The sequence below is a fragment of the Oncorhynchus mykiss genome, chromosome 18 (assembly GCF_013265735.2).
Source record: "Oncorhynchus mykiss isolate Arlee chromosome 18, USDA_OmykA_1.1, whole genome shotgun sequence".
Lineage (NCBI taxonomy): Eukaryota > Metazoa > Chordata > Actinopteri > Salmoniformes > Salmonidae > Oncorhynchus > Oncorhynchus mykiss.
The window spans coordinates 13,351,103-13,366,682 of record NC_048582.1 but is presented as its reverse complement, the minus strand read 5'-3'; the positions used below and the strand labels follow the sequence as shown (position 1 = coordinate 13,366,682).

The window sequence follows — 15,580 nt, the reverse complement described above, 5'->3', positions numbered from 1 at the left end:
TCCCATCCCTCCCTCTGTCTAGTGGTGCTGCCGTCTGTTCCTCTGACCCCAGCGCATCGGGACCGCCTCTACCGGACTCCGTCCACCACCCCTGTCAGAAAACCACCCCTGCAGACCCCCACCCCTGCCCTCACCCCCTTTCACTCCCTGGCCCCTGCACACCCCCACATCACCCTCACCCCCAGCCCTCCACGGCTGTCAGACAAGAGACAGAGGCTAAAAGAACACCGCAGGACCAGCGCTTTGGGACTGGGACCCTCCGGCCCTCACCCCGACCATGACCCTAACCCAACGGGGGACCTAGTGGCCCCCAGACTCCGTTGGCACGGCGACCAGGACAAGCCCAAGGGCAAGCGGCAGTGCAAGACTAAACACACCAGCCAGAGGGAGAGGGAGAGAGAGAGACTGGGGAATGAAGAACTGAGGGAAGAGAGGGATAGAAAGAAGCTGGGGAATGAAGAACTGAGGGAAGAGAGGGAGAGAGAGAAGCTGGGGAATGAAGAACTGAGGGAAGAGAGGGAGAGAGAGAAGCTGGGGAATGAAGAACTGAGGGAAGAGAGGGAGAATAAGGTGAGTGGAACACACACACTCCTTTTCACGCTTTTGTGCACACACTCTTGCGGAAACATTCTCTCTGTTTTTTTGTAATCCTCTCTCCCAGTGTGTGAGAGATCGAGTCCTCTGTGTTCCACTGTGTGTTCCCATTGGCTGAAATCCCCCCTGGGCAGAGCTCCTTAAATATGCTTCAAATCACAACCATGTTGATTATTACAATTATGGAGCTTATTGGAGCTCACTGGGAAAGCTCAGAGGGAGATGTGCTTGGGGTCACTGCGAGTGTGTGTTTGTGTGTCGCTGCTGTGACCTCCCCCTGCTCTGAGCACAATCCGCCCCAGACTGGAAGAGGAGGGATGGAAGGAGTGAGGGAGGGAGGAAGGGAAAGGGGGGTAGAGGGTGAGTGTGCTCTAGAGGTCTGGACTGTGTGACGGAAGCACATTCTTCACAAAACACAGCAACCCCAGGGAGCGGGAATGGGCCTCGGCTGGTGTCATGTCTGTGAGAGCCTTGTCTCTGGCTATGTAGATCACAATACTGAGTATACTGCAGGAGTTGTTGTTGTGTGTGTGTGTGTGTGTGTGTGTGTGTGTGTGTGTGTGTGTGTGTGTGTGTGTGGTGTGTGTGTGTGTGCGTGCGTGCGTGCGCGCTGGCGTGCTGGCGTGTCTGTCCGTCCAGCCCTGAGGAATTACCCAGCGCAGCAGCTGTCAGCACGGCACCTGCAGAATCACACCACGTACACACACACACACACACCCCTCCTCCCCGAGCCCCTCTGCTCCCTTTCCTCTCTTTCTCCTCCTCCTTCCGCCTGCTGCGGTATTCACACACACACACACACCCAGAGATCTCTCCGGGGCAGACGCGGTGGCTGTATCCTGTTTGCCGTTTGCTGGCTGCTGTGAGCTCCGTCGCTGACAGACGTGTCCAAACACACACACACACACACACACACACACACATACATACACACACACACACACACACACTGTGCAGAATGCGGAGCCTAAATATGGAAGGGTTTTCAGATCCCATTTAAAATATAGCATTTTATCATCTCATACATGGAAGTAATATTTACATAAAACGTTGTCACACTCTGGGTAACAATCTAGATGTAGCAAACATCAACTATTGATATTAACTGGATAACCAACCATCAACTATTGATACTAACTGGATAACCAACCATCAACTATTGATATTAACTGGATAAACAACCATCAACTATTGATATTAACTGGATAGCCAACCATCAACTATTGATATTAACTGGAGAGCCAACCATCAACTATTGATATTAACTGGATAACCAACCATCAACTATTGATATTAACTGGATAGCCAACCATCAACTATTGATATTAACTGGATAACCAACCAACTATTGATATTAACTGGATAACCAACCATCAACTATTGATATTAACTGGATAACCAGCCAACTATTGATATTAACTGGATAACCAACCATCAACTATTGATATTAACTGGATAACCAACCATCAACTATTGATATTAACTGGATAACCAACCATCAACTATTGATATTAACTGGATAACCAACCATCAACTATTGATATTAACTGGATAACCAACCATCAACTATTGATACTAACTGGATAACCAACCATCAACTATTGATATTAACTGGATAACCAACCAACTATTGATATTAACTGGATAGCCAACCATCAACTATTGATATTAACTGGATAACCAACCATCAACTATTGATATTAACTGGATAACCAACCATCAACTATTGATATTAACTGGATAACCAACCATCAACTATTGATATTAACTGGATAACCAACCAACTATTGATATTAACTGGATAACCAACCATCAACTATTGATATTAACTGGATAACCAACCAACTATTGATATTAACTGGATAACCAACCATCAACTATTGATATTAACTGGATAACCAACCAACTATTGATATTAACTGGATAACCAACCATCAACTATTGATATTAACTGGATAACCAACCATCAACTATTGATATTAACTGGATAACCAACCATCAACTATTGATATTAACTGGATAACCAACCAACTATTGATATTAACTGGATAACCAACCAACTATTGATATTAACTGGATAACCAACCATCAACTATTGATATTAACTGGATAACCAACCATCAACTATTGATATTAACTGGATAACCAACCATCAACTATTGATATTAACTGGATAACCAACCAACTATTGATATTAACTGGATAACCAACCAACTATTGATATTAACTGGATAACCAACCATCAACTATTGATATTAACTGGATAACCAACCATCAACTATTGATATTAACTGGATAACCAACCATCAACTATTGATATTAACTGGATAACCAACCAACTATTGATATTAACTGGATAACCAACCAACTATTGATATTAACTGGATAACCATCAACTATTGATATTAACTGGATAACCAACCATCAACTATTGATACTAACTGGATAACCAACCATCAACTATTGATATTAACTGGATAACCAACCAACTATTGATATTAACTGGATAACCAACCATCAACTATTGATATTAACTGGATAGCCAACCATCAACTATTGATATTAACTGGAGAGCCAACCATCAACTATTGATATTAACTGGATAACCAACCATCAACTATTGATATTAACTGGATAGCCAACCATCAACTATTGATATTAACTGGATAACCAACCATCAACTATTGATATTAACTGGATAACCAACCATCAACTATTGATATTAACTGGATAACCAACCAACTATTGATATTAACTGGATAACCAACCATCAACTATTGATATTAACTGGATAACCAGCCAACTATTGATATTAACTGGATAACCAACCATCAACTATTGATATTAACTGGATAACCAACCATCAACTATTGATATTAACTGGATAACCAACCATCAACTATTGATATTAACTGGATAACCAACCATCAACTATTGATATTAACTGGATAACCAACCATCAACTATTGATACTAACTGGATAACCAACCATCAACTATTGATATTAACTGGATAACCAACCAACTATTGATATTAACTGGATAGCCAACCATCAACTATTGATATTAACTGGATAACCAACCATCAACTATTGATATTAACTGGATAACCAACCATCAACTATTGATATTAACTGGATAACCAACCATCAACTATTGATATTAACTGGATAACCAACCAACTATTGATATTAACTGGATAACCAACCATCAACTATTGATATTAACTGGATAACCAACCAACTATTGATATTAACTGGATAACCAACCATCAACTATTGATATTAACTGGATAACCAACCAACTATTGATATTAACTGGATAACCAACCATCAACTATTGATATTAACTGGATAACCAACCATCAACTATTGATATTAACTGGATAACCAACCATCAACTATTGATATTAACTGGATAACCAACCAACTATTGATATTAACTGGATAACCAACCAACTATTGATATTAACTGGATAACCAACCATCAACTATTGATATTAACTGGATAACCAACCATCAACTATTGATATTAACTGGATAACCAACCATCAACTATTGATATTAACTGGATAACCAACCAACTATTGATATTAACTGGATAACCAACCAACTATTGATATTAACTGGATAACCAACCATCAACTATTGATATTAACTGGATAACCAACCATCAACTATTGATATTAACTGGATAACCAACCATCAACTATTGATATTAACTGGATAACCAACCAACTATTGATATTAACTGGATAACCAACCAACTATTGATATTAACTGGATAACCATCAACTATTGATATTAACTGGATAACCAACCATCAACTATTGATACTAACTGGATAACCAACCATCAACTATTGATATTAACTGGATAACCAACCAACTATTGATATTAACTGGATAACCAACCATCAACTATTGATATTAACTGGATAGCCAACCATCAACTATTGATATTAACTGGAGAGCCAACCATCAACTATTGATATTAACTGGATAACCAACCATCAACTATTGATATTAACTGGATAGCCAACCATCAACTATTGATATTAACTGGATAACCAACCATCAACTATTGATATTAACTGGATAACCAACCATCAACTATTGATATTAACTGGATAACCAACCAACTATTGATATTAACTGGATAACCAACCATCAACTATTGATATTAACTGGATAACCAGCCAACTATTGATATTAACTGGATAACCAACCATCAACTATTGATATTAACTGGATAACCAACCATCAACTATTGATATTAACTGGATAACCAACCATCAACTATTGATATTAACTGGATAACCAACCATCAACTATTGATATTAACTGGATAACCAACCATCAACTATTGATACTAACTGGATAACCAACCATCAACTATTGATATTAACTGGATAACCAACCAACTATTGATATTAACTGGATAGCCAACCATACACTATTGATATTAACTGGATAACCAACCATCAACTATTGATATTAACTGGATAACCAACCATCAACTATTGATATTAACTGGATAACCAACCATCAACTATTGATATTAACTGGATAACCAACCAACTATTGATATTAACTGGATAACCAACCATCAACTATTGATATTAACTGGATAACCAACCAACTATTGATATTAACTGGATAACCAACCATCAACTATTGATATTAACTGGATAACCAACCAACTATTGATATTAACTGGATAACCAACCATCAACTATTGATATTAACTGGATAACCAACCATCAACTATTGATATTAACTGGATAACCAACCATCAACTATTGATATTAACTGGATAACCAACCAACTATTGATATTAACTGGATAACCAACCAACTATTGATATTAACTGGATAACCAACCATCAACTATTGATATTAACTGGATAACCAACCATCAACTATTGATATTAACTGGATAACCAACCATCAACTATTGATATTAACTGGATAACCAACCAACTATTGATATTAACTGGATAACCAACCAACTATTGATATTAACTGGATAACCAACCATCAACTATTGATATTAACTGGATAACCAACCATCAACTATTGATATTAACTGGATAACCAACCATCAACTATTGATATTAACTGGATAACCAACCAACTATTGATATTAACTGGATAACCAACCAACTATTGATATTAACTGGATAACCATCAACTATTGATATTAACTGGATAACCAACCATCAACTATTGATACTAACTGGATAACCAACCATCAACTATTGATATTAACTGGATAACCAACCAACTATTGATATTAACTGGATAACCAACCATCAACTATTGATATTAACTGGATAACCAACCAACTATTGATATTAACTGGATAGCCAACAATCAACTATTGATATTAACTGGATAACCAACCATCAACTATTGATATTAACTGGATAACCAACCATCAACTATTGATATTAAATTGATATTAACTGGATAACCAACCATCAACTATTGATATTAAATTGATATTAACTAGATAACCAACCATCAACTATTGATATTAACTGGATAACCAACCAACTATTGATATTAACTGGATAACCAACCAAGTATTGATATTAACTGGATAACCATCCATCAAGTATTGATATTAACTGGATAACCAACCATCAACTATTGATACTAACTGGACAACCAACCATCAACTATTGATATTAACTGGATAACCAACCATCAACTATTGATATTAACTGGATAACCAACCATCAACTATTGATATTAACTGGATAACCAACCATCAACTATTGATATTAACTGGATAACCAACCAACTATTGATATTAACCTTTCTGATCTCCCCATCCCGGATCCGGGTTCGTGAATACAGACTCAAGCTCATTACCATAACGCAACGTTAACTATTCATGAAAATCGCAAATGAAATGAAATAAATATGCTAGCTCTCAAGCTTAGCCTTTTGTTAACAACACTGTCATCTCAGATTTTCAAAATATGCTTCTCAACCATTGCAAAACAAGCATTTGTGTAACAGTATTGATGGCTAACGTAGCATTTAGCATTAGCATTCAGCTGGCAACATTTACACAAAAAAACAGAAAAGCATTCAAAAAAATCATTTACCTTTGAAGAACTTCAGATGTTTTCAATGAGGAGACTCTCAGATAGCAAATGTTCAGTTTTTCCTGAAAGATTATTTGTTTAGGACAAATCGCTCCGTTTTCTGCGTCACGTTTAGCTATGAAAAAACCCCTGTATCCAGGATTGTGTAAATCTATCAGCAAGCTCATTAGCATAACACAACGTTAACTATTTATGAAAATCGCAAATGAAATGAAATAAATATGCCATCTCTCAAGCTTAGCCTTTTGTAAACAACACTGTCATCTCAGATTTTCAAAATATGCTTCTCAACCATAGGAAAACAATCATTTGTGTAAAAGTAGCTAGCTAGAGTTAGCATTTCGCGTTAGCATTTAGCGTTAGCATTAGCGTTAGCATCCAGCACGCAACATTAACAAAAACATAAAAGCCTTCAAATAAAATCATTTACCTTTGAAGAACTTCTGATGTTTTCAATGAGGATACTCTCAGTTAGATAGCAGATGCTCAGTTTTTCCAAAAAGATTCCTTGTGTATTAGAAATAGCTCCGTTTTATACATCACATTTGGCTACCAAAAAAAATCCATAAATTCAGTCCTCAAAACGCAAACTTTTTTCCAAATTAACTCCATAATATCGACTGAAAACATGGCAAACGTTGTTTAGAATCAATCCTCAAGGTGTTTTTCACATATCTCTTCATTGATACATCGTTCTTGGAAACATGCTTTCTCTCCTGAATCCCAGGAGAAAATGCCTGCACCTGAAGATTACGCACAAATTTAGACAAAGGACACCGGGCGGACCTCTGGAAAATGTAGTCTCTTATGGCCAATCTTCCAATGATATGCCTACAAATACGTCACAATGCTGCTAAGACCTTGGGCGAACGACAGAAAGTGTAGGCTCATTCCTTGCGCAATCACAGCCATATAAGGAGAGAATGGAAAACAGAGCTTCAGAAATTCTGCTAATTCCTGGGTGATGCATCATCTTGGTTTCGCCTGTAGAATGAGTTCTGTAGAATGAGTTCTACAGACAAAATCTTTGCAGATTCTGAAACTTCAGAGTGTTTTCTTTCCAAAACTGTCAAGAATATGCATAGTCGAGCATCTTTTCGTGACAAAATATCGCGCTTAAAACGGGAACGTTTTTTATCCAAAAATGAAATAGAGAGAGCTCTAAGAGGTTAACCCCTAGAGCTCTAAGAGGTTAACTGAATGACTGACCATCAAGTATTGATATTAACTTATTGATGCACCCATCCCGTTACCGGGATCATTTTCGTCAATATCAGAGCGCCAAATTCAAATTAAATTACAAAAAATATTAAATTTTCATGAAATCACAAGTGCAATATAGCATAACACAGTTTAGCTTGTTGTTAATCCACCTGGCGTGTCAGATTTCAAAAAAGCTTTTTGGCGAAAGCATACCAAGCGTTTATGTAAGGACATCTCTCTCAGTAGACAAAACATTACAAACAGCTAGCAGCCAAGTAGATTGGTCACGAAAGTCTGGAAAGCAATAAAATTAATCGCTTACCTTTGATGATCTTCTGATTTTTGCACTCACGAGACTCCCAGTTACACAATAAATGTTCCTTTTGTTCCATAAAGAAATACCTCCATTTGGTTGGCGCATTATGTTCAGAAATCCACAGGCTCGAGCGGTCACGACGGAGCAGAGGAAAATTCCAAATAGTATCCGTAAAGTTCGTAGAAACATGTGAAATGACAGTTTTGGAAACTTTAGTGACTTCTATCCTAATCTGACAATTATATGCATATTATAGATTATGGGCCTGAGAAATAGGCAGTTTCATTTGGGTACGTTTTTCATCCAAACATCAAAATACTGCCCCCTGCACTCAAGAGGTTTTTAACTGGATGGCCAACCATCAATTATTGATGCTAACTGGCTGGCCAACCATCAGGAATAGGAATGTGTGTTGAAGATATATGAGTAGAATTTGTAACTGCAGTGTGTTGCAATAATGGCTGTCTTTGCTTAACTTATAACAGTGTTACAAAGGTAGCGTATGAGAAAATCAGCTTTTTGTTAGGAGCTTTTACATTTTGGAGTAACAATTGGGTGCGCGTGTATCCTGGGGCATTTCTGGCGGTGGGCAGTCAAGTCACGCTCTCGCTCCCCCCCATCTCTCTGTGACAAGCCAGTGCTCATGGTTATAAATGACTTTGCGAGGCCACGGCCAGGGCCCCTGGAGAAGCGCTGACATTTATTAGCCCCGCCACCGCGCAGCCACCGTGTGTGTGTGTGTGTGTGTGTGTGTGTGTGTGTGTGTGTGTGTGTGTGTGTGTGTGTGTGTGTGTGTGTGTGTGTGTGTGTGTAGGACCCGCAGTGCACACACACACACAACCTGTGGTCGGGAATAATTAGCACTTCACCCTAGACTAGACCAGCGACCCCAATCTCCATAGAGGGAGAGGAAGGAGTATGGAAAAAGGAGGGAGAGAGAAGAAAGGAAGTGGAGGACGGCATAAAGGATAACCTCCGCAGAGAGGGTGAGGACGGAGGGGGGGTGAAAGAGAGCAGCTCAGACTGTAAAAATAGAGGGAAGGGGAGTCTGAAAGACGGACAGCGCTCTGATAACCTCAGTATCGTGTTCCTCTTTCAGACTCTTTCTCTCCTCTGTTCTGTTGTTCCCCCACTCCACGGCCATGTGTCAGGTGTGTCAGTATGGGACGAGCCTGTAGGGCAGTGTCTTTTTGAGCCACACACACACACAGGAAAGAGGATATCTCAGTATGTGTGTGGAAGATCTGACATGCAGACTCTTATTAAGTTCTCCCTCTCTCTCCCTACCCCCATCACACACAGCAGGTCAAGGAAAAGCGATGCAGCGAGAAGCGGAGGAGGTCTTCATCCCTGTCGGATTACTCCCACTCCTCCCCCGCCCCCCCTCTCACCCCGCCCCCCCAGCTCAGCCCTCTGCCCAGCCCTACAGAGACCCAGGACCGCACGCCAACCCCCTCCAACCCCCCGGTGCCCACTTCTACCCCTGCCAGCCGACCCATGCCTCCTGAGGCCCGCAGGCTCATCGTCAACAAGAACGCAGGAGAGACCCTGCTCCAGAGGGCTTCCCGCCTAGGATACGAGGTAAGATGATTTGATAACATATGTGGAAGGGCTGTACAGGGTGCTAGTGTGTTGGTTTGAAGGGCTGTACAGGGTGCTAGTGTGTTGGTTTGAAGGGCTGTACAGGGTGCTAGTGTGTTGGTTTGAAGGGCTGTACGGGGTGCTAGTGTGTTGGTTTGAAGGGCTGTACAGGGTGCTAGTGTGTTGGTTTGAAGGGCTGTACAGGGTGCTAGTGTGTTGGTTTGAAGGGCTGTACAGGGTGCTAGTGTGTTGGTTTAAAGGTCTGTACGGGGTGCTAGTGTGTTGGTTTAAAGGGCTGTACGGGGTGCTAGTGTGTTGGTTTGAAGGGCTGTACGGGGTGCTAGTGTGTTGGTTTGAAGGGCTGTACGGGGTGCTAGTGTGTTGGTTTGAAGGGCTGTACGGGGTGCTAGTGTGTTGGTTTGAAGGGCTGTACAGGGTGCTAGTGTGTTGGTTTGAAGGGCTGTACAGGGTGCTAGTGTGTTGGTTTAAAGGTCTGTACGGGGTGCTAGTGTGTTGGTTTGAAGGGCTGTACGGGGTGCTAGTGTGTTGGTTTGAAGGGCTGTACAGGGTGCTAGTGTGTTGGTTTGAAGGGCTGTACGGGGTGCTAGTGTGTTGGTTTGAAGGGCTGTACGGGGTGCTAGTGTGTTGGTTTAAAGGTCTGTACGAGGTGCTAGTGTGTTGGTTTGAAGGGCTGTACAGGGTGCTAGTGTGTTGGTTTAAAGGTCTGTACGGGGTGCTAGTGTGTTGGTTTGAAGGTCTGTACGGGGTGCTAGTGTGTTGGTTTGAAGGGCTGTACGAGGTGCTAGTGTGTTGGTTTGAAGGGCTGTACGAGGTGCTAGTGTGTTGGTTTGAAGGGCTGTACGAGGTGCTAGTGTGTTGGTTTGAAGGGCTGTACGAGGTGCTAGTGTGTTGGTTTGAAGGGCTGTACGAGGTGCTAGTGTGTTGGTTTGAAGGGCTGTACGAGGTGCTAGTGTGTTGGTTTGAAGGGCTGTACGAGGTGCTAGTGTGTTGGTTTGAAGGGCTGTACGAGGTGCTAGTGTGTTGGTTTGAAGGGCTGTACGAGGTGCTAGTGTGTTGGTTTGAAGGTCTGTACGGGGTGCTAGTGTGTTGGTTTGAAGGGCTGTACGGGGTGCTAGTGTGTTGGTTTAAAGGTCTGTACGGGGTGCTAGTGTGTTGGTTTGAAGGTCTGTACGGGGTGCTAGTGTGTTGGTTTGAAGGGCTGTACGGGGTGCTAGTGTGTTGGTTTAAAGGGCTGTACGGGGTGCTAGTGTGTTGGTTTGAAGGGCTGTACGAGGTGCTAGTGTGTTGGTTTGAAGGGCTGTACGGGGTGCTAGTGTGTTGGTTTAAAGGTCTGTACGAGGTGCTAGTGTGTTGATTTGAAGGGCTGTACGGGGTGCTAGTGTGTTGGTTTGAAGGGCTGTACGGGGTGCTAGTGTGTTGGTTTGAAGGGCTGTACGGGGTGCTAGTGTGTTGGTTTGAAGGGCTGTACAGGGTGCTAGTGTGTTGGTTTGAAGGGCTGTACGGGGTGCTAGTGTGTTGGTTTGAAGGGCTGTACGGGGTGCTAGTGTGTTGGTTTGAAGGGCTGTACAGGGTGCTAGTGTGTTGGTTTGAAGGGCTGTACATGGTGCTAGTGTGTTGGTTTGAAGGGCTGTACGGGGTGCTAGTGTGTTGGTTTGAAGGGCTGTACGGGGTGCTAGTGTGTTGGTTTGAAGGGCTGTACGGGGTGCTAGTGTGTTGGTTTGAAGGGCTGTACGGGGTGCTAGTGTGTTGGTTTGAAGGGCTGTACGGGGTGCTAGTGTGTTGGTTTGAAGGGCTGTACGGGGTGCTAGTGTGTTGGTTTGAAGGGCTGTACGGGGTGCTAGTGTGTTGGTTTGAAGGGCTGTACGGGGTGCTAGTGTGTTGGTTTGAAGGGCTGTACGGGGTGCTAGTGTGTTGGTTTGAAGGGCTGTACGGGGTGCTAGTGTGTTGGTTTGAAGGGCTGTACGGGGTGCTAGTGTGTTGGTTTGAAGGGCTGTACGGGGTGCTAGTGTGTTGGTTTGAAGGGCTGTACGGGGTGCTAGTGTGTTGGTTTGAAGGTCTGTACGGGGTGCTAGTGTGTTGGTTTGAAGGGCTGTACGGGGTGCTAGTGTGTTGGTTTGAAGGTCTGTACGAGGTGCTAGTGTGTTGGTTTAAAGGTCTGTACGGGGTGCTAGTGTGTTGGTTTGAAGGGCTGTACGGGGTGCTAGTGTGTTGGTTTGAAGGGCTGTACGGGGTGCTAGTGTGTTGGTTTGAAGGGCTGTACAGGGTGTTAGTGTGTTGGTTTGAAGGGCTGTACAGGGTGCTAGTGTGTTGGTTTGAAGGGCTGTACAGGGTGTTAGTGTGTTGGTTTGAAGGGCTGTACGGGGTGCTAGTGTGTTGGTTTGAAGGGCTGTACGGGGTGCTAGTGTGTTGGTTTAAAGGGCTGTACAGGGTGCTAGTGTGTTGGTTTGAAGGGCTGTACGGGGTGCTAGTGTGTTGGTTTGAAGGTCTGTACGGGGTGCTAGTGTGTTGGTTTGAAGGGCTGTACGGGGTGCTAGTGTGTTGGTTTGAAGGGCTGTACGGGGTGCTAGTGTGTTGGTTTGAAGGGCTGTACGGGGTGCTAGTGTGTTGGTTTGAAGGGCTGTACGGGGTGCTAGTGTGTTGGTTTGAAGGGCTGTACGGGGTGCTAGTGTGTTGGTTTGAAGGGCTGTACAGGGTGCTAGTGTGTTGGTTTGAAGGGCTGTACAGGGTGCTAGTGTGTTGGTTTGAAGGGCTGTACGGGGTGCTAGTGTGTTGGTTTGAAGGGCTGTACGGGGTGCTAGTGTGTTGGTTTGAAGGGCTGTACGGGGTGCTAGTAGGTTGGTTCGTTCTTCTGTCTCTCTCTCCCTGGGTTGTTTGTCATTCATTCTCTCCATCTCGTTCAGTTTACGTCTGCTAGTTCTCTCTCCCTTCACTTGTCTAAGAGACGAGAGGCCATGTGAGAGCCCTTCACCAGGCACAGAGCTCAGAGCAGTCGCCTAGCTAGCATACACACTGCTTTCCCTCTCTCTCTCACACACAGACGTGCTGGAGTACGGCTCTGCTCTCTTCTCTCTCCAAATCTCCAGTAGCTCTTAACCCTTTCCTACCACATCCAACCCAGTTTCCCAAAACTATTTTAAAAAAACACAATTTGGATAAAAATTCCTCTTCTCCCTTTCCTTGTCTAAACCCTGGGAATATTGGGATTAAGGCCGTCCATGACTAATTTGTCCCCCCAGATTAATGAGCCTGTGGATTAGTTCCAGCAGGGCTGCCTGAAAGGACTGGCACCGCTCGCAGGAAACCAACCATTAATGCTGTTTGGAACGCATGACTCGTCCTCTCGCTCCCTTCCTCCTCCCTTCATCCCCGTCTTCTTACTCTCCAATGCAAAACATGGTCGTTTTAAAGGAGACTGCAGTAGAAAGACAACCTTTTGAGACGCGGGGAGATGAGCTGGGGGTAGAGAGGTTCTCAAACTGAATGTGGTTTTTACCTGAGGTGGACAGCAGGACAGATAGAGTTGGTGTTGGAGGGAATTGGTAGTGTGTTCTACGAAATGGGAAGATGAAACGGTTTGGAGGTGGGAGAAATGGTATCCCTCTAGATCAAAGGTAGGGCTGATTTTAGTAGACCAGCGTCTGTGTCCAGGGTTTTGAGTGTGTGTGTGTGCTCTTCGTAGTGTGTGTACTGGAGGCAGTGAGGCATGCGCTCCAGACGGAGCTCTTTGATTAAAACGAGAGGAGAGGAGGAGGAGGGCAGATTTAATCCTGTAGCGTCCACTCTCCTCCCTTCCCTTGTTCTTCTTCTCCTCCGCTAGCCCTGAGCCCTCTCTCCCTCCCTTGTTCCCCGCTCGGCGCCGCTAGACATGGCTGCTGTGTTTGAGCATAAACCCAACGGCATCTTGTTTTTCTAGCCTTCAGGGTTTTTTCCTCCCCTCCCTCCCTCTGTCTCTCTCTCCCTCCTTCGCTTCCTCTCTCCCTGGCTCCCTCCCTCCTTCAGCGGGCCCCCGACAGGAAGCTTTTCTAACTGCCTGCGTGTGATAAGCCACAAGCAGCTCCCTGGGGCCGCCCTCTCTCTCTCTCTCTCTCTCTCTCTCTCTCTCTCTCACGCACACAGCGCAGCACGGAACAGCAGACAGTGAGCACTGTAGAGAATGCAAGAGCAAGAGAGAGAGGAAGACTGTGAAATACGACAGGGCCGTGAGGCCGGGCCTTTCAACGCGCCGCTCCCTCCCTTCCTCTCCTCCTCCCCCTCCACTCCACACGCTGGGCTTGCCGCCTGCCTGCCTGCTTTCGTTTCAAAGCCCCTCCAAATCAAATTCCAGTCAGTGTGCAAAACTGGGAGACTCCGTTGGATCGATCTCTCCCGCAATCTTCACACTTGTATCACTTAGCCTTAGGACTGCCTTTAATTACACACACACACTCACAGCACACACACGCACGCACTCACTCACAGCACACACACACACCCACTCACTCACAGCACAATCACACCACACACATGCAAATTCACACTCGGATTGTGGAATATCACTCCGGCAGCAGTGCATAATCTCAATTCCTGGTGTGTGTGTGTGTGTGTGTGTGTGTGTGTGTGTGTGTGTGTGTGATGTATATATCTACAGTGAGTCTTGTGTATTTGTGTGTGGTTTTGGAGTGCAGTGTTTGTGAGTGGAATGAGGATCTGTGGTGAGACATGGCGTTGGTTTGTGCTTCTTACTGTGGTTCCAAGAGACTGTTGTTTTTATCTGCTTGAATGGTTGACTTTGGTCATGCAGCCATTTCCATAGTCTCTCTGATCACAGCATCTATTCATTATTATAACTGGGAGAGAGCAGCTATCAGTTCACCACTAATAGTATTTAGATTTTATTCAGCTGTTTGACTTTGTCTAATTTATTCAGATGAATTGGGTGTATTTGTTAAATTCACATTTGTGAATTTGTTTGCCGTTAAAATAAGCGATAGGATCCACCATGTTGCTTGCTTCTGTCATGTAGGTGAGGTCAATGTTCATGGATGGAAGGAGGTGAGGGAAGGAGGTGAGGGAAGGACAGAAAGTGCATAGTACTGAGACTGGTCCTCCTGTCTTTGTGTTGTCACTCGCTTGTCACCGACCAGCTAGCAGCGCCATACAAACACACACACACTCAACACAGTGCGTCTCCACTCAACACACACACACTCAACACAGTCTGTCTCCACTCAACACACACACACTCGACACAGTGTGTCTCCACTCAACACACACACTCGACACAGTGCGTCTCCACTCAACACACACACTCAACACAGTGTGTCTCCACTCAACACACACACTCGACACAGTGCGTCTCCACTCAACACACACACACTCGACACAGTGCATCTCCACTCAACACACACACTCGACACAGTGCGTCTCCACTCAACACACACACACTCGACACAGTGCGTCTCCACTCAACACACACACTCGACACAGTGCGTCTCCACTCAACACACACACTCGACACAGTGCATCTCCACTCAACACACACACACTCGACACAGTGCGTCTCCCCTCAACACACACACTCGACACAGTGCGTCTCCACTCAACACACACACACTCGACACAGTGCGTCTCCACTCAACACACACACTCGACACAGTGCGTCTCCACTCAACACACACACACTCGACACAGTGCGTCTCCACTCAACACACACACTCGACACAGTGCGTCTCCACTCAACACACACACTCGACACAGTGCGTCTCCACTCA

The 15,580-nt window shown here is 43.9% G+C and overlaps 1 protein-coding gene across 1 annotated transcript in view; it reads left to right on the top strand.

Moving 5' to 3' along the window:
- The window catches only part of bcor (BCL6 corepressor), a 90,032-nt gene that overhangs the window by 35,977 nt on the left and 38,475 nt on the right, over positions 1 to 15,580 (top strand). The window contains exons 8-9 of the mRNA XM_036951880.1: positions 23 to 570; positions 9,531 to 9,809. Of these exons, the coding sequence (XP_036807775.1) occupies positions 23 to 570; positions 9,531 to 9,809 (827 nt within the window). The remainder of the gene's footprint in view (positions 1 to 22; positions 571 to 9,530; positions 9,810 to 15,580) is intronic.